Here is an 18,504-nt window from a genome sequence, read left to right as displayed (position 1 = left end):
GTTTTATTTTTTAGATCAGGGAGAGTCATAATGAGTTATTTTTCATAACAGTCAAAAGTTGCTCACAGTGATAAAAAAAAAAAAAAAAGTTGTTTTGTAATGTTTAGTAGCATTCGTTTTGTGACCTGAGCCAAGCCTTACAGTAATAATAGCAAACATATTTCATCATTACAGGGTCAGTAGCATCAATATGAATCTTTTAAGCGATGATCAAAAAAAAAAGTAGGCTGTGTCCTCTGCACTGATGCAGTCAAACACCATTTCTGGCGCATCAAGGAAGTATCAGTGAAATATTTGGTGAATAGACTCTTTGAGGCTCTGATTATTACTGGTGTGACTCTTCAGTTTAGGACCAGCAGATCAGCAAATTTCAGTGAATGTGTCACAGGCAGTGCCTCCATACCTCCCAACAACCACAGTTAACTTTTGTAACAACAGGCAGAGGGATTAGCATCTCTTCAAGGTGAAAACAGGTGGCGTGAGAGAAGAGCATTGCAGCTGCTCAGAAACTGCAGGATGTAGAGTTTGCTGCAGGAAATGGAGACTGTCATGTGAGAAGACTTTTTAAATCTTTTATCCTCTGAGAGACCTTCAGGAACAGACTGTGTCTCACAAACTGGTGCCTGTGTGTTCTGAATGTTTTGATCAAACTGGTGTTATGAGCACATGATATCCAAAAGAATTAAAGTGTCAGATCTGATACCATGAGTGAAAAACTTGTCTCATAATGAAGAAGGGAACATGTTGGAATCACGCACAGAGTCCTCATGGGGCATCAAAAATCACCTGAAAGCATAATCTAATTTCAGATTTAGATGAACTGCTGTAGATCTTTGTCTTCAGCATGCTGATGTTTTTTTTTCTCTCTTTGAGACTCACACAAGCCAAACAAGGTGATAAATTGATGTCACTTAGCCACCAGACAAGACGCCACATTGCACAACACCCATGAATGGTTCGTTTTTTCATTGGAGGCTCTGCTTTGAATCAATACAATGCAATTAGAATTACCCTTGCAAAACCAGCATATTGAGAAAATTAAATTGACCCAGAAGAATAACCCAGCATTTGGCATGTATTGCACCTCTAAGCTGCTTTAATTGAAACATCAATATGTTCTGTGGCCCTATTCAAATGTATGTTTTCTACATTTAGTCTGAGTGCAGACTGTCCTGTAGTGAACACGTGTCAGATTAAACCACATCACTAAAAACCTTATGACGGTGTAATGACATGAAAGTGTAAAATCTCCTGCTTCTCTGACACAGTTATGACTCCAGGTAGTGTTTGATTGAGTTATTACACTTATTATTCAGTTATTCAGATTTGTCTCCCACATTAAACAATGATGCATTACAGCAACAGCTATAATTGAGTCTCATTGACAATGATAAATTATTCTGCCACTGGAGGAACTTGTTTCAAACAGGCCTCACTCACCACTGCTCTATATATACACACACTGTGTACTTTCACTCTGTGCTTACAAGAACAAAACATGCAAAACAGGGAGCTGCACAACAAGGAGCCATATATTACAGTCTGCTGTGCAGCCAAACATTGTTCAAAGTCACAAACTTTATTTAAACTCTAGAGGAGATTGCAAAGTTTCCAAAGACACAACACACCTGACACTGCAAAAATCTAAAATCTTATCAAGTGTTTTTGTCTCATTTTAAGTAAAAATTGTCTAATTATACTCAATATGACCCACCTTTACCTGACCAGTCCAGATAAATGTCTTATTCTACGTTATTTATAGACAAAACATGGTCTGAGTTGCTTGTAACAAGTTAAAAAAATCTGCCAATGGAACAAAGAATTGCTGGAAAATTTGCTTAAAATTTGAATAATGTGTAAATACGAGAAACTTTACTCTTGTTTCATTTGCAGATTTTTTTTTCTTGTTACAAGCAATTTAGACCTCATTTTTGTCTTTAAATAACTTGAAATAAGACATTTTTTTTCTGGATTGGTCAGGTGAATGTGGCTCATATTGGCCCCTCATTTCAAACGTGCGTCTGCCTGAAAAATTGGACGCTCCTTTCCATGCACGGATCGGCATTTATCATTCGGAACGTGGGCGCCGAGTATGCTCAAATCCTACGCCAGGTCTGAGTTTGTGTACACAAGTTTCATGTCAGTGGGGAGTGAGGGAAATCCGCCTGTGGAGGAGAATCATTAGATCATATGAGGGCAAAACTTTTTCAAAAATAAAAACTGAAGTTCTGAGATTATTTAGATCGTTGAATTAGATATTACTCCAAGAACGTTTCTAATATTTCACTCTTCTTGCGCCAATCTATAAAATACTTTGCTATGAAAAAGCAGCGCGAGCTGTCAGCTGATTTCTCCCCATAAAAAAAATGTGTTTTCTTTATCAGTTACTTAGAAAAAGAATAATATCAAAAATAAAATAGAGAGGAGGTTATCAGTTTTTAATACACTCTTATGTCCATGATAAAGTCTCTGCAGAGAACATTCAGAGGACGCTGGATTGAACCTTTGGCCTGGATTTTTTTTTTAAGGAAGCTGTATTGATTACAGGATTCCCTGTGAAGATGATTATTTCACTCCTCGTAATATTAAAATATAAACGTGAGCTGTGTGTGGAAAAAGTGACTAGTTATTAACAGAAGACGTTCATTTACCAGAGATCACAATCAACCAGCTCGTCTCATGGTACGAATTATCACAAAACCTCAGTCTACCCTTGTGTAATTGCGAACAAGAAACACACTTAAGCTCCACTCCCTCCTCAGTCTGTGACAGGTTCAGGTTCAGGCTGGAGTCTGCAGCTTCTTTCAGCTCGAACACATTTTTAAAAGCCAACTTTCCACATTTCTGGACCTGAACGGATACAATTGATAGGCTAATATTGTGGCTTCAGACATCGCTAATGAATCAATCAAAGCATAAACTAAAGATGTGTAAATTAAATGTTTAAAACTTTGTTGTATTTCACTTTGTCACATCCACGCTGCTGAATCAGTGCAGTGATTTCCTTACAGTTGAGTTTTTTTCTGATTGGCTCTACTTTTCCGACTGCCAAACAACAGGGTGTCATTTCCTCTCTACCTCTGTTGCTATGGCGTTGTCGATTACCAGCATGGAGACGTTTCTGTGATTGGCCCTGGTACGCAGATTTCATAAATCACACGTGAACGTTGCCGTAGGATCGTTTTTACACCCAGATCTGCGCCAATTCCCACGCAATATTGATAAATGAGGGCCATTGGGCCTAAAAAGACATTTCCTGCCTAAAATAAGACAAAAACACTTGATAAGATTTCAGTGTTTGCAGTGTATATGGATGGATGTTTGGTTTGAAATGATACACAAAGTACAACCATAGCAAATCCAACATTTTGATATGGGTTGGTGTATTTCACACCTCATGAGTTTGAGGAAACTAACTCAGAAGCGTGCTTTACTTCAGAAAGCCAATTACATGAACTGTTCAGTATCTTATAGACAGGTGTTTCAGGGCGTTGATAAACATCTCTGTCCTGTACCTCCTGCATTGGTTCTACCTATCAGGGAGGGACAGATGACCCTGTTAACATCTCTGTTAGTGGCGTACAGTTTGGTGACATCAGATATTCCCTGCGCCTTCGTCTCCTCTCAGCTTACACCTGACTGGAGTTCTAATCAGCAGAGGTAATTGAGAACACCTGTGTGGGAGTGCAGGGCTTTAATTTGCAAAGTAACCAGTAACTACATCTGCCAAATAAATGAGGTCATGAATAATGTATATTATTTAAATCTGAGCTGTAGTGGAGTAGCATCAAATGGAAATCCTTGTCCATTACATTACATTTAAATTAAGTCTGCTGTACATTTAGACTTTGGTGTTTAATTTCAGGTACATTTAAACCTGTAAAAGTTGACTTTAAGGAGCCCTTTAAATCTATTTCCAAGACAAATTAGACAAAGACATTAATACTGAACCTTGTTTGAGAGAGGCTGTTAAAAAGTAAATCCTTTACTCTAAATATCTTATAAGGTAGATTTAGAGGGAGAAGTAGTCATTTTCATTAATGCTGTTAAATCTTTATTTTACTTTGTGTAACTTAGCATCACAAACAGGATCTGGTGGTTTCTGGCTCTGCATCAGCTCAGTGTTCAGGAGTCAGAGGCTGACATTTCTGACGCAAAAAAAATACAAAAGTGTCACTGCTCTCTCTTCTTTCTTTGTTTTTCTTACTCTTCATCTAGAAGACTGGCATTTGAATCCATATTTGTCATAGTTGAACTGTTTCGAGATCAGCAAACTCCCCAATGTGTCACATCAGATTATAAAAGGAAGTGTAAAAGTAAAACTTACAAAAAGTGGAACCAGTGATTAAGATTTATATTTCAATGAAAATATGCTTTCCAAGTTGTTTTCTACACGATGACCCACCCGGGTCTCCGACCTGCCGGTTGCTCTGTGGATGCAAAGAGTTAATCAACAAGAGGACTCCACACAAAGCTAAGCTGGCAAACTGTCACTAGCTGCGTTTCCATTACACTTCTTCACAAAATAAAAGCGAAATTTCAGAAGTTTCGATAAAGAACAATTTTGCCTTGCCGGTGTTTCCATTTTGACCATAATTGTGCACAACTTGAGTAAAGTAAAACATGTCCGTCCAGATGCTGCACTCATGATGATGCCGATTCTTGAGCATAAGTGTTTTTATTCACTGCTCAAACTGTCGGCTGTGATCACGCTGAATGAAGATCACCATCTCCAGCTCACAAACTCTCACTCACACGCACACGGACCTCCGCCCTTCCCTCCTGCTGCTCTCTTGCCCGCTCACAGCCGTCCTGCCAGAGTACGTTTGTGTGGCAGTGGACACGCACAAGGAGGTGAGGGAGGTGTGTTGTTATGACAACGTGACGTTTTTGCAAAAAAGGTGTTTCCATTGCAATTTGCAAGAAACTTCAACATCGAAACTTTTGAAAAACCACCTCACATGAGCGTAAAAACTTTTTATTGAAATTTGAGAGGTTTTTTCGAAAATGTGGCATTTCCATTACCATTTTTTTACTGCGGTTTTTACGTTTTGCGCAATTCTAGTTGTAATGGAAACACAGCTACGGTTGTGTTTGTATGGTGACACATCAGTAACACCTGCAGAAGATCCTTCTGTTTATTTTAAGGGACATTAACTTAAAAGTCCTGGTTAAAAAAAAAAAAAAAAAAGGAAAAACAGAAAACATCCAAAAACTCCTGTTTAAGCAACTCAGCAAGTAGTTTCACTTGAGTAATGGTCTGTTGGGGCTGAAGATGACAGCTATTCCTCCATCCACTAAATCCTGCATGATGCTATAATGACTGGTAGCTACACCAGCTACAACTATCACAACAAACCTGTTTCCACCACTTCACAGCCATTTTTTGTGGGTAATGTAGTTTGCTTGAGTGATATAAGGTGAGACTAGCGCTCTTCTGTAGATAAAGTAGAGTAGAAACATCAATTTAATCTTACTTCATGTCAATTTGTTAACTTAATACCTGCTTGGCAGGAACACATGACGTGTCAGAGGATGTATCATTATCATAATAAGATGTTAAATCTATGATAGGAAATGCTGGGTATTAAATTGTTTCCTCAGTGTATAACCACTCCTTTATATCTGATTCAATTTAAAGGTACTGACAGGTTAACAGAGGTTATATTTTCATTATAGCGGTTAATAAGCTAGTCTCTGTTGTTTATGATTTCTCCACGTCCCTCTGAACCTTTGTTTTTCATTGGCTGCTGTTGCCATGACCACTGCAGCCTTTGTTGTCAGTTGTTTTTGTTGAGGGAATATATGCAAAGAGGCTCCATATGTCTTTGTAGAAGCTGCTGCTCCGTTCCCCAAGTCAAGGTCCCGACTTAGTCCATCTGCCAGGCCTCTCATTCTTTGGTGACAACACATGAAAAGCAGAATTAAACAATTCAGAGAGAGCAGGGCTTCACCTCAGTAAACAAAGGCAACTGGTGGAACTATTGAACCTGTTTTCAACACGGCTTTCTGTCCAATGCTGTCTTTGTGTCACATCAGTGATGTTCTCTGAGGCTGTGGCGATGAAAGACAGCTTTAGGTCATCAGATGCTTCCTTCTGACACCATGCTAATGGCTCTCCAGCTTACGCATGTAAAAAAAAAAATGTAATCATTAAACTGGTATCAGTACATGTGTTTGGAGACAGAGTATGTATATTTTTTTCTGACACAAGTTAAAGAAGATAAACAGTAACTTACAAAACAGCATCTCCTCTGTGCTGCTTTTCAGAGCACACGCAGTCATTAGACACAAATAGACCCCAATCCATCCTCTTAAGCTACAGTGGCCTGGAATTGACACAAATAATAAAGGCAAATTGTCACAACAGCAGTGAGTCATCTGGCTAATTAGAGCACAAGCCGAACAAAGACATGATCAATCATGCTTTTAGCTGCATCTCGGCAGACATGCAGTGTTTTTCGTACTTCTGTGCCGTGGGACAAGAAAAATAAAATCTTGTTTCCTCTTTAATATCGGACAAATTTAAGACGGACTGCATACTGTTTATTTCTTTCATCTCAGTTTCATTGGCTCAAACCTCAAAGGACAGCCCGCTCTGTGTCATCACTTTCTCATTATGAACAAACGAAAGCAATCAGTCAGTGAAAAGCGTTGGTCTCACTCCGCTGCCCTCTCTCCTCTGCAGGTTATTGAGTGCATAACCCAGGGTCGGGTTCTGGAGAGGCCGAGGATTTGTCCTAAAGAGGTGTATGACATCATGCTGGGCTGCTGGCAGAGGGAACCGCAGCAGCGACTGAACATTAAGGACATTCAGAAAGTCCTGTTCGCCATGGGGAAAGCCACGCCGGTCTACCTGGACATCCTGGGCTAGCGGCGGCCCAGGGTGGCCCGTTCCTCGCCAGACAGATGGATCGACAGAGACATACGGACAGACCGACCCACATGAAATCCAGGAATAACCAAACCAACCTGCTCCACTGTCGAAAAACACCTACAATGTTTGGGAAGGACTTAAGTGCCTGCAACACTTTTGGATATAGTGGATAAAACGTATTCAAAAAAAAAAAAAAAAAAGGAAAAAAAACACGCACTTTTACATTTTGTTTACTTGGGTATAAGATGTACAGGTTTGAAGAAGACTTTTTTTCTCGAAAAACTGCAAAAACACACAAAAATGGAGACAAAAGGGAAGAAAAGCGGACTGGCAATAGGAAAAAAAGGCCACAGTTTGATTCTATTATGGAGAGAACACAGAGTTCAAATCTATCCTGGGTTGGTTTTATGAATATATATAGAAATATTACATATATTTTATATTTATTTCTTTTTGTCAGGGTGCTGGAGGGTCTGCCATGCGTGTTGCTAAGGGCTCAGCCCTGTCCGAAGACGTCACCGACAAACTATTGGCAGGGACTCAACGATGGCAGCCTTACTTGCACTCTGAGGGTCCGGCACGGAGCTTTTAACGGAAACTCAGCGTCTGTGGAATAACACTGGATGGTTGAAAAAAAGGGAAGCGCTCTGTAGAGGACCTACCCAATCAGACAACCGACAAATCTATTTTAATTTAAAAATAATGTACATATTGTAAAATTCTATGTGTCGAAATTATGTTAACTTATTTTTTCGGGTGTTATTTTGGTTCCTTTTCTGACTGTGATCTGGGTGGCTTCAGTATAAAGCTATGGTATTTGTTCTCATCCTAATCTAGAGGAGCTTTCTCTTGGGAATTACCTGTGTCAGTGCTGGTAAGTTGTCTTCTGTGGTAAAGGTGAATGGCAGTGAGTACACTTTGAAAAGTCCGCTGACGCTGATTCACAGAGACTCTGAAAGATGAGGGACGACTCAGAGCCATCAACTTGACACTTTTCCAAAGAGGTGATGAAACCTCTCAGTCACTTTCCAGTTCATTTGCTTTTTATGGCGAGAATAATGTGTCGATGAATAATATCTTGCACCACACTTCCAAACACATACACACGCTTTGAGAAACTGTTCTGTCACTTTCAGCCTTTTTGGTGTGAAACTGCTTTTCTGCTGTTAAAAAAACCTTTTTGTAACTGAAGGTATAAATCATTTGTTAGCTGCTGTGTGAGCCCTGCATAGCCAGCCTCAGAAAACCTGCAACATCAAGGAAGAGTCAGACTCTTTCTTACTGCGAGTCAGATGAGGAGATTGATATCACTCCAAGAAATTCAGCAGAAATATGACACCTGTCACACCTGGTTCTAATGAAGACAGATTGACTGGGTTTAGGGAAGAGTGGACGGATGCTGCTGTCTGTACCCATCAATCATATATCTGAACCCAACCATTATTGAGAGCTAAATCCTTAAACGCTGCAACCAAACTTCCCTTTGTTTGTTTGTATAACATGGGTTTGGCTGCATTAATCGCCATGTCAACATCCACATCAGTGCTACTTCAACCTGACCAGACGTAAGCTTGAGCTAAAAACTGTTTATAGGAAGTGGATGTAGTCTTCTGGACAAGACTAGAGGATAAGTGGAGCTTCATTTTAAAGCTTAAAGGTTGTTACTTTGAATACTCACAGTTAGTTTTATAGAGCTGAAGGTAGTCACCGCTGTGTTGCAAATTGCGTACTTCTGTGCTTCTGTGTCATACTCAAAATGTCAAAGAGTTGTGTGTGAAACACTGTACATTTCTCAACCTCAATGGTCGCCATATTTGTTATGTAGAGGTAGGGTCAGGTGGATCAAATAATGGTTTTAAAAAGTGAAGAAGCAGAAGAACACCTGTGAACGGTTGAGAATCACAATCATAATTTCCAGTAAGTGCAAACCCACGGCGTTTGAGACGACACTACCCTGTAAGATTTTGTATACTAATCTTGTAAGTATCCAGTGTACTTACAGAAGTATGTGATTTGAGACACAGCCCTCATCTGGGAAAACTGCAAGTCAAACTCCACCCTGGTTGTAAATTCTTAAACAATGATAGTAACAGATAAAAAGAAACCCTGATCCTTTTTCAGTTTTAGTCTAAAAAGATTGCACACCTTTATTTTTGGATTCAAGAGGGAAATGTCAAATTGAGTAGTAAAGGAACTGGGCTGTAGCATTATTTCCCAATATGATTTATAGCAGAAAGACCTCTTTAGAGGCCAATGGAGTCGCCCCCTGCTGGCCATTAAAAAAAAAAAAAAAAAGATCGCATCGGCTTCACATTTGTGACCCAGAGTTTACACTTGTCAACATCCATGCAGTTACTGCATCACACCAAGAAATTATCAGTGTCCTGTTCATGAGGCTACATCCTCCAGGGGCTGCATTTCAAGGTCTTTGTAGTCACAGCAGTGCATCAAAGACTGTCCCATTCAGAAGGCTTGTTTAAATGCTGCTGACTCAGCCACATCTACCGACTCCAACAGATGAGTTAATGGGGTGATGCAAATGAGAACAGCTTGTTGATACAAATGTTACAGACAAAAAGACAAAGAGGGACTTGGATCTTTAAGACTCTTAACAAATGACCATCGTTAGCTGTGTAAGCTAGTACAGAAATTCAGGTTACAAGGCAAGAGAAGCGTTTCTTTTGGGGGTAAAGGCAGAAACAGCTGATGTACATTTCTTATTTTTTGTTGAATAGACGGTCTTATTTCAGTTTAGCCTGAGTTTGATCCTTCAGAGGACATAGCCTTCATTGGGCTAAGAATGCTAACCCCGGATCCCTCAGACTCAATCAAGGACAAAATTCCAGAATACTGCAACTTTTATATAGACTTCTTAACACACATTGAACAAAAGATTATTATAATTTCTGATCTGTATGCCACCCCTCCCTTTTTTGTTTGTATTTGAGGCAAAGAAAAGCTTAAAGCTAATCTGGGTGTTGCTCCATATTTCTTGTACAGTTAGCAGTGGTATCAGTCTTCTCATCTGAGTCTGAAAAAGCTGGAGATTCGAGTCATTTTAGTCGTACAAGCTTAAGGATCCTGTCACAAGTAAAGAAAGACACACAAAAGCGTTTTCTCCCACAATCCTTTATGATCAGCAAACGCAGAACAATGATTTATTTTTCTCTTCCTTGTACTTGTGGCCTTTGCACGTGAAGCACTCAGAGGTTTCACACCTTTTGCTTTGACAACACCTGTTTGGTAACAGCTGGAGAGGAGCCACCGAAACAGGTAGGTGGAGGGAAAATCAAATTCAGCATCCACTAGAGGGTATCAGATAATTGCGTGGCTCATATTTAGCAGAACATAGTGTGACTTGTCAAGGATTTTAGTTTTTTCCAAATTATGACAGAAAGTCACAACCCAAAAAAGCACTACAGCAAAAAATAAAAACAAAGTTTCAGACCAAATGATATTACTTTTGAGACATAGATTGTAATTAAGTGTTCAGTGACAAAATATATTCAGTTTTAGAAAGAGGATCCTTTAGATTTCTCAGACACTGATGACAAACCTCAGGCAACAATTTCATTTTAAGTTGTGTCTGGATATGAAGCGTCTTGAAGTGCATCTCCTCCTTGTTATCTTGACACAAATTCTCACAGCTTCACAGTGTTGTCTCTGTTCCCCGTGGGACGCTGTAAATCATTAACCAGAATTCAGTTATTTCGAGTATTTTATACGCAAGGCAGGATCAAATCCAACGAGTTCCCCAAAGCATTGAGTTTTTGTGTATTCTCTTGTGGTGAAGATAAACGCTTAAAGACATTCTGACACAGACCGTGAGCATTTGCAGGGTATTGTAATCCTTTCATGGTGAGTTGAATATTGTTTAAAAAGTTTTCTTTTCAGTTTTTTTTTCTTGGATGAACTAACTGAACACTTTTTGGAGCAAAGTTGGCATATTACCATGTACACATGTTACAGAATATAAAAATGTGGTATAACAACTGCAGTATATAAAATACTGGTATTCCATGATAGATCTTTGTATTAATGTGACTCTCTTAAGAAAATGTCTTCAAACAATCAGACGTTCTCCTTTTCCATTTTGTCCTGTCTTATAAAGATGTGTAAATTTGACTAAAGCTTGTCTTCATCTAAATCTCTGAGGATGCTGAACAGCATGAGTTCAGTGTGGGTCCTGTGTCATATGCTCCTCTTCTCTCTACTCCAAAAGAGACAGAAACAGGTCTGAGGTCAGAGGTTAGTAGACTTCAAGACCACCTAAACCAGGACCGAGACACTACCAAGACCATAGGGTATCAAGACCAAGACAAGACCAAGACAGACCCAGTCAAGACCAAGACTTAATCAGATTGAGACTGAAAAAAAAGAAGTAAACACTAATCATAATTTGCACAAGTTGTAGAAAAAAAGCACCATACTGGGGTTCAGCTGCACAGTATAAAAACAAGATCTTATAATTTCGATGTTTCTGTGATAAAAGTAGGAAGTTTGTTTCAAAACCAGAGTTTTTTCAAGGTATAGAGGGATTATTTGTTTATCAACAACAGCGGATGCGCGCACAACTTGGGTGCAGAAGCACTGCGGAGCATAATGGTTTGTCAACCGACATGGGGGAGTTAACCACCAAAAATACAATTTTTACAGACGGTAAACAGCTCCCAGGTTTGTGAAACAGCAGTGAGTGGACAGAAGAGATCAGCAGTTGGACAGATGTTAGGTTAACAGACGTTTTTAGTGGAGAAATCTAGCATGTACCCCAGAGAGAAATTAAAACACACAACTGTTGCTCAATGCTCATGACTGCATTATCTGTGTACACGTACCACACTGTGACAGACCAGGATGTAAACATGTGTCGATAAATCAGAAACCCTCCCAAATAGGGTTGCCACCCGTCCTGTAAAATATGGAATCGTCCCGTATTTCACACTTAAAGGTTGCGTCCCGTTTTAAAACAATACGGTACGCAATTGGTCCCATATTTTCAGTTTGCCTTGAACGCAGCACCACTCTGCCTGAATTCAACATGCGTTCGTGTCCGCCCACTAGAAACAGCAGTTGGTTGGTTGATTTTAAGCGTGGAATAAGTGCTCGTCATTAATTGGGTGAGAGGAAGTCACAGGAAATCAGAAGTAAACAGTCTGTGGCTGTGGCTGCATCTCGTAGTCCGCCCCGTGCCCCATTGAAAAGCATAGGATGCAGAAACACAGACGTGAGTGTGAGTGAAACAGTTTGAAAGGACACGGTAGAATCTGTCGCTGAGTGCTTTCTGTGGCACAGGGTGGCCTGTCGGACATGCGGCTAAAATGCAATGATACTGCAATATCCAGACAAACAAATGTCAGACTCACAGTTCTTCATTCCGTTTTTCTTTTCTCAGATTGGTTATTTCTTATCAATACATCAAGAATACAGACATTTCATTAGTACAACATGATAAAAGTTCAATACAATATTGATAACCAGTAGCTGAGGGTGCCCCTTATTTTTCTGCCTAAAAGGTGGCAACACTACACCCAAACCAAAAAGGGACACAGACTGCAGTCTTCACAATAAAAGAACTAGTGATACCATCGGCTGAAAGTCACCAGTTGGCATTATTAGCTATTAACTCTGAAACACCGGTTGCGCTGTGACGGTCACAACTTGACAGAAGTTGCCTCTATTGTGTAGTACTGTTTCTGACAACTGACTAGAGAACAACTTTACGTTTTTATGCTTCTAACAAGTTGAATTTAGAGTTAAAAAAAACATTAACTCATCTGAATGAATGGAGCTAAATGCTGCTTCTGCCGTCAAGATGCGCGTGCATCTTTATGATAACATAGACTGACAATCCCTCTATACTAACCACTAGCATCTAAACGCAGTTTCTTGCATACATTAGCATCAAGCTAGCACCTTAGCTTATATTGTTTTTCATACAGAAGGACATGGTAACGTGTTGAATTTATTGAATAGGAATCTCCTGTGAGAAAGTATTCATTAGTTCTTCAGTAAAACTTAAAGCAGAAATCCTGATTTCCATCTGCTAAGCTACGATAGCTGGGGTTGATTAGTCAGATGTAGCTTACTTTTCTTGGTGTTTTCGCTTTAGGTGTCTGGTGAATGTTGACGTGGTCCCTGCTGTCTCCTTTAAACACACTTTGCCAAACAACAAAAAAGAAGAAGCATTCTGCTAAATGCAAATTTTGCAAACAAAGTCTTTATGATCTGTGAAACCAAACCCGACAACTGATGAATTCGCTGACATGCTTGATTACAGGAGGAGAACGATGAGTGGCAATGTCACGTAATATACATCAGTATCATTGGTTGCACTTGACTGGGGCAAATCTCTTCCAGACCATGATGTCAGTCCCAGACCCATTGCGACCAGAGAAACCCAAGACCAAGACAAGACCAAAGAATGTTAAGGTTGTGAGAAGACCAAGACCATATAAAAGTGGTCTCGAAAACTACAAACCTAGAAGTTAGCATTAGCAACAGACAGCTATACTATGACCCCTGGCTCTTGTTGTGTAGGTGTGTGGCTACACAGCCGCAAAGACAACAAACTGTAATACACTCTGCCCTGGCACCTTTCTGTCAGAAGCAGCATTAGCCTACTTAAGTGATAAGCGCATCAGAAGCATTGAAGGGCAGCTCTACATGTGCATCAGTGGGCTTAAGTTGTCCCATTGCTAATTCACCGTATTTCTTCCTTGGACCACTTCTTGTTGCTGCTGACGGACCTAGATCACGCCACAAGAGCTTGATACTCCGACTCAGTCATCCAGCCTCAAAATCTGAGTCCTCTCAAAGTCTCCTTCACCATTATTTATTCTGCTTCTTCCAGCTTTGAGTACAAAATGTCTCATCTCACACATTCAGCTCACTGACAGGTGCCATTGTGAAGAGATAATCAATGCCGTTTGCTTGCCCATCATTGGTCATAGTGTTATGGCTGATTGTGTCTCCATCCAAGAGACTGCTCTCAGTGTATTTCATCACTTTCTTTGCTGCTCTTTGTCGGTTTAGGACACAGGAGTTATGAAGCATTGATTAGTTTCAGCACAGCTCATTTTCTCCAGGGATGACATTTTTTTTTTTAAATCTCTGATAGCCATCTACCTTGATTTATGACGTCCATAAATCAGCATGGGGATCAAACAGAAAAAAGTTTCCTTTACTCAGATCTCTTGCCTGAAATCATCATGTTTTCACATTTTCTTCAGTGTCAAAGAAATCCTGTTCTTTTATGTCTGTGCTGGTTAGAACAGAAGCTTCTTGTAAAAAATGCAGCGGGACATTTTATTCAGTAGATTCATAAAAAATGTAAAGGAAAAAAAAGACATTCAAGATGAAAGACTAGACAAAAAAGTGTTTGAGGTGGAAAAAAATGTGAGTTATTTGTATTTAGAGTTAACAAAGTAGGAAATGCCAGAATTGATCAGTGTTAAATGTATAAGGATTAGTTTACAAACCACAGACCACAGACCATGCCTGCATGTGGGAACAGTTGATTATTGAATACAGTTTGATGTAATGGTTATTTCCATTTTATCCCCTAATTTCCCTTTGAGAAATGAGTTCTGTCCTTTTTCTTAAAGAATTTCTGTATTCAATTTGTAACAATGGTGGACATTGGAGCCTAACTGTCAGACAGTACAAGGTCAGAGGAGCATAAGAAAGCTACACAGAAGAGCGATAGAGCATGAGCTAAAGGCTAAAACAAAGGTAAGACAAAACATTGGAAGAGTGAGGTTACTTTAGTTCAGTCTGGTGAGGTTGGAGTTGGTAGATGAGCACTGGTAGGACATAGCCTGGATTCACTAACGTGACAGACACATCTCAGAGCACAGGGCTGTATAGTGCTTAATCTAGCCTGGTACTAAACTACACAACTGAGTTTACAAAGTTTGCTTCTTGTCATGTTTTAACCAACAGCGCTAAAACTTTATTAAAGTGGTGCCCGAATTCTTTTAAGCAAAGGGCCAAAAATGAATCAAGGTGGAGGGTCGCGGGCCAAAACTCAACATTCATCTTGCAGTGCATGATATCAAACATGCCTAGCAAAATAAGTACTTCAACAAGTGAAAATGAAAACACTTTATAATATAAGTAATATAGTAATAAAACTGGACACCTGCATTAGATTATTTCGCCTATAGATGACTACTGTATTTACATTCATTCACAAATATTATACTCTTTTAAATCAACCTCCTGCCTACATATAAGGCTGACTGCTGTGGGATCCATTTCTGTAAAAAAGTATTCATGTCCACCTATTATTAAACTTCCTCTTGTCAGAGTGCCACTGCCTCATACGCTACATCCCAGCCATGACCCTGCATATTCTTATTCTCTGGCCATGGACTGATGGGACTAGCACCACCCTACTCCAAAGAAAACACAGTGTTAATTTGTGGTCAGGAGAAGTGCAACAATGAGTATTTAATGAATGAGAAATTCAGGCTGCTTGCAGTACACACACACACACACACACACACACACACACACACACACACACACACACACACATTTATATATAAATTTATATATAAATTTATATATATATATATATATATATATATATATATATATATATATATATATATATATATATATATATATATATATATATATATATATATATATATATATATGCTGTCAGGCGATTAAAAAAAAAAAACGAATTAATTACAGGATTTGTAATTAATTAATCTAATTAATCGCATTTTAATCTCATATCTGCTTAAGTTCCCACAATAATGAATTTGAATTCCAGGACATTAAAAGACATTAAAAAAAAATTAAAAATAAGGTGGGAATACATACAACACATTTTTAGGTACCCTGGTGCATAAGGAACACATGAAAAAAGTTTTATGGTTCTATCTTAACAAAATCTACACAGTCCTACATCTAAGATAAGCTGATTTGATTTTTAGGACGGTTTTTGCTTCTGTCACATTTTTACTCGATGTGGACTCAATTTTCACTGCAATATGCACTTCTATACTTCTAAGAGGTCAGGAGAACCAGGGCTAAAGGCTAAAAACTGTGAGGAACTATGTAAAAAACACTTTTTTCAAGTCTTGGATCAAAGAAAAGTGAAGTATTTTCAGTTTTACAAGCTCTGAACACACAAACTGTTGCTCATTGGTGCAGAGCAGCCCCAAGCTGAAACGTCACACCAGGAAGATGAAAGGGACTTTTCAAAGAATTCTTAAGATTTAAATACAGGGCAAATATCAATCATTCAGGGCTTGTTTAATGCAGTAAAGAGTGTAAAATTATCTGTTTTTTACAGAATTGAGATAGAGCAAACGGTTGATTTTCTGCAGATTTTCAAAAAGGACGTGTGAATAAACGAGATGTGGACCCACTCTTGCTTCCCCACGGTCTAAAGTATGTTGTTCACGTCAGGTGTGATACATTCAGGGACTGTCGATAATTTGAAAATCTGATGAGAACACCACTTTTCCAAGTAGGACAAACGGTTTGTAAATGCCAGACACTTGAAAATAAGTGTGTCTTTAAACGCGCCGTGTTTAAAGACACACACACACACACACACACACACACATATATATATATATATATATATATATATATATATATATATATATATATATATATATATATATATATATATATATATATATATATATATATATATATATATATATATATATATAATAAAAAATAAAATTCAAGCAAACATGGGCAGCAGGCCAAAAAAAACTCGCTTTGGGGGGTTTGAGGTCAAATTGGACAGCCCTGCTCTATATCTATGAGTAAATACATTACCTTGCTGCTTTGCACCCTGGAAAAAGTTGTCTTGAACAAAGAACAGAAGTAGTGAAAGATTTGCTCACCTTTCATTGGCTTCAAAACAAACATGCACCTTGGTAAAAGAGTCATGTCTTCATGAAAGTGCGTGCTCAGAGCTTATGGAAAACAGTGTCTTAATATTACACTACTAACTCCAACCAAAGGTGTCACTACAATCTACAGTCATCTATAGAGTTTATACAGTGGTTAATACTGAGTTAAATTACAAATTGTTCCCATGCATGGTTTTCTGTTTGTAAATCTCACTCTGTATTCATGTTTTGTTCACCTTTAAGTCAGCAACCACTGTACTTGGGTTGTTGTAGTTCAACATGCAACAACAAACATAAAATACATAAAAAAAAATAATTAATATGAATTAAAAAATAAATTTAAAATATTATTATTATAAGAAGTAGTGGTAGTAGTGGTAGTGATAGAAGTAGTAGTAGTAGTAGTAGTTGTAGTAATAGTAGTAGTAGTAGTAGTAGTAGTAAAATTAGAGTAATTATTATTTAAAAAATGTAAGGGTAAATCATGGCAGGAGAGACCAAATCTGTGTTTTGTGGCTTCTTTTTTTAACAGAAGAGCTCAGAGTGTCCTTACAACATGGTTTCCACATTTACACCCCTGTTACACCAATGCAATGGAAAAAAAAGAGTGTGAGTGAAAAAACATATACCTCTTCCTAACATCAGCATGTAGCATCAAAGTACCACATGGAGGGAAAACTAAATCCCAGGCAAATCTTGGATATTGAGGAGAAATTACTATTAACCTCTATAAAAGAAAATAAAAAGAAATAATAAATATGATAATAGATTTTAAAAACTCATGTTTGGGTATTTCTGTTTGGGTTTAGCACACCAGCAGTGATTTGAGTCCTTGTCTTGCAGCACATAGGTGAACAGCAAAACTGGAGCATTTCCACATCGCACACACTGCTGGACCACCTGAAAAAAAATGTGTGGTCTGGTGCAATGCCAGATGAGATGAGAAAGAGTGCAGCAAAGGTTGAGTGAGGACATCCTTCTTCGCTGTGTGGCCAAGCGTGGTTTTTTGTTGTTGTTTTCTTCCAAAGGTCCTCGTTGAGCTATGTCTGCCTCACCGGCGCTGGATCATGATTAAATAACACTGTTCTGCTCTCAAAGATGAAAGACAAAAAACACAGGCTCTCCTCATGTCTGATCAGTAAAGGTTCACCCCAATATCTGTCACCTGGAGTAAAACGCATCCAGGCCAGAGTGAGATAAGACTGGTTTGAATGAACTGAGCTATTAAAGCAATGCACTTTATTTCAGATTAGATGCCGTGTTTAAGCTCTTCTACGCCTTTCTTGAAGGAGAAAAACACGCTTCTTGACAAGTTTTTGCTTTTATAGTATGTCTGAAAGTATGAAAGCAGACAAGATGTAGAAAGGGAGACATGAAACTGAAGAGCCCTGTTGGTGAAATTGTATGTGACTGAGGCATTTGGTGCCAGGAGGCTGAAGCCAGAGTAACTTCATGTTAAATCACAGCATCATGTCAGTCTGCTAATTAAAACTGTGCCTGTAGGTACCAACACATTTTAATGTGTTGAGGAAGATTCATAAATGTCATTAAACAGATAATCCACCCCAGAGAAATGTAAACAACTTCACAGCATGATGCTGTGGAAATAGAGACATCAGATCTTCATTGTGGCCGCAGACTCTGTAGCTTCATTGGCGAGTGTTCACATATTAGCCCACGGCCCTCCCATTATTGTTTGGGCTGCCCTCTTACACGCAGGAGATGGAGACACTGGCAGCA

General features: G+C 38.8%; 1 protein-coding gene across 4 annotated transcripts in view; it reads left to right on the top strand.

Annotated features, from left to right (window-relative positions):
- Positions 1-10,948, top strand: part of ntrk3b (neurotrophic tyrosine kinase, receptor, type 3b) — a 352,741-nt gene extending 341,793 nt beyond the window's left edge. For all 4 annotated transcript variants that reach the window (XM_074666174.1, XM_074666172.1, XM_074666173.1 and 1 more), the window contains one exon: positions 6,689-10,948. In XM_074666174.1, coding sequence (XP_074522275.1) covers positions 6,689-6,874 — 186 coding nt within the window. In that variant the 3' untranslated portion in view covers positions 6,875-10,948. The remainder of the gene's footprint in view (positions 1-6,688) is intronic.
- Positions 10,949-18,504: the final 7,556 nt, after the last annotated feature.

Source organism: Halichoeres trimaculatus, unplaced genomic scaffold (genome assembly GCF_033239565.1).
Source record: "Halichoeres trimaculatus isolate MK-OKI-2021-1 unplaced genomic scaffold, fHalTri1.1 fHalTri1_scaffold_3, whole genome shotgun sequence".
NCBI classification, from domain to species: domain Eukaryota; kingdom Metazoa; phylum Chordata; class Actinopteri; order Labriformes; family Labridae; genus Halichoeres; species Halichoeres trimaculatus.
Note: the sequence above shows the minus strand (reverse complement) of the source record. Positions and strands in the feature narration are given on the sequence as shown.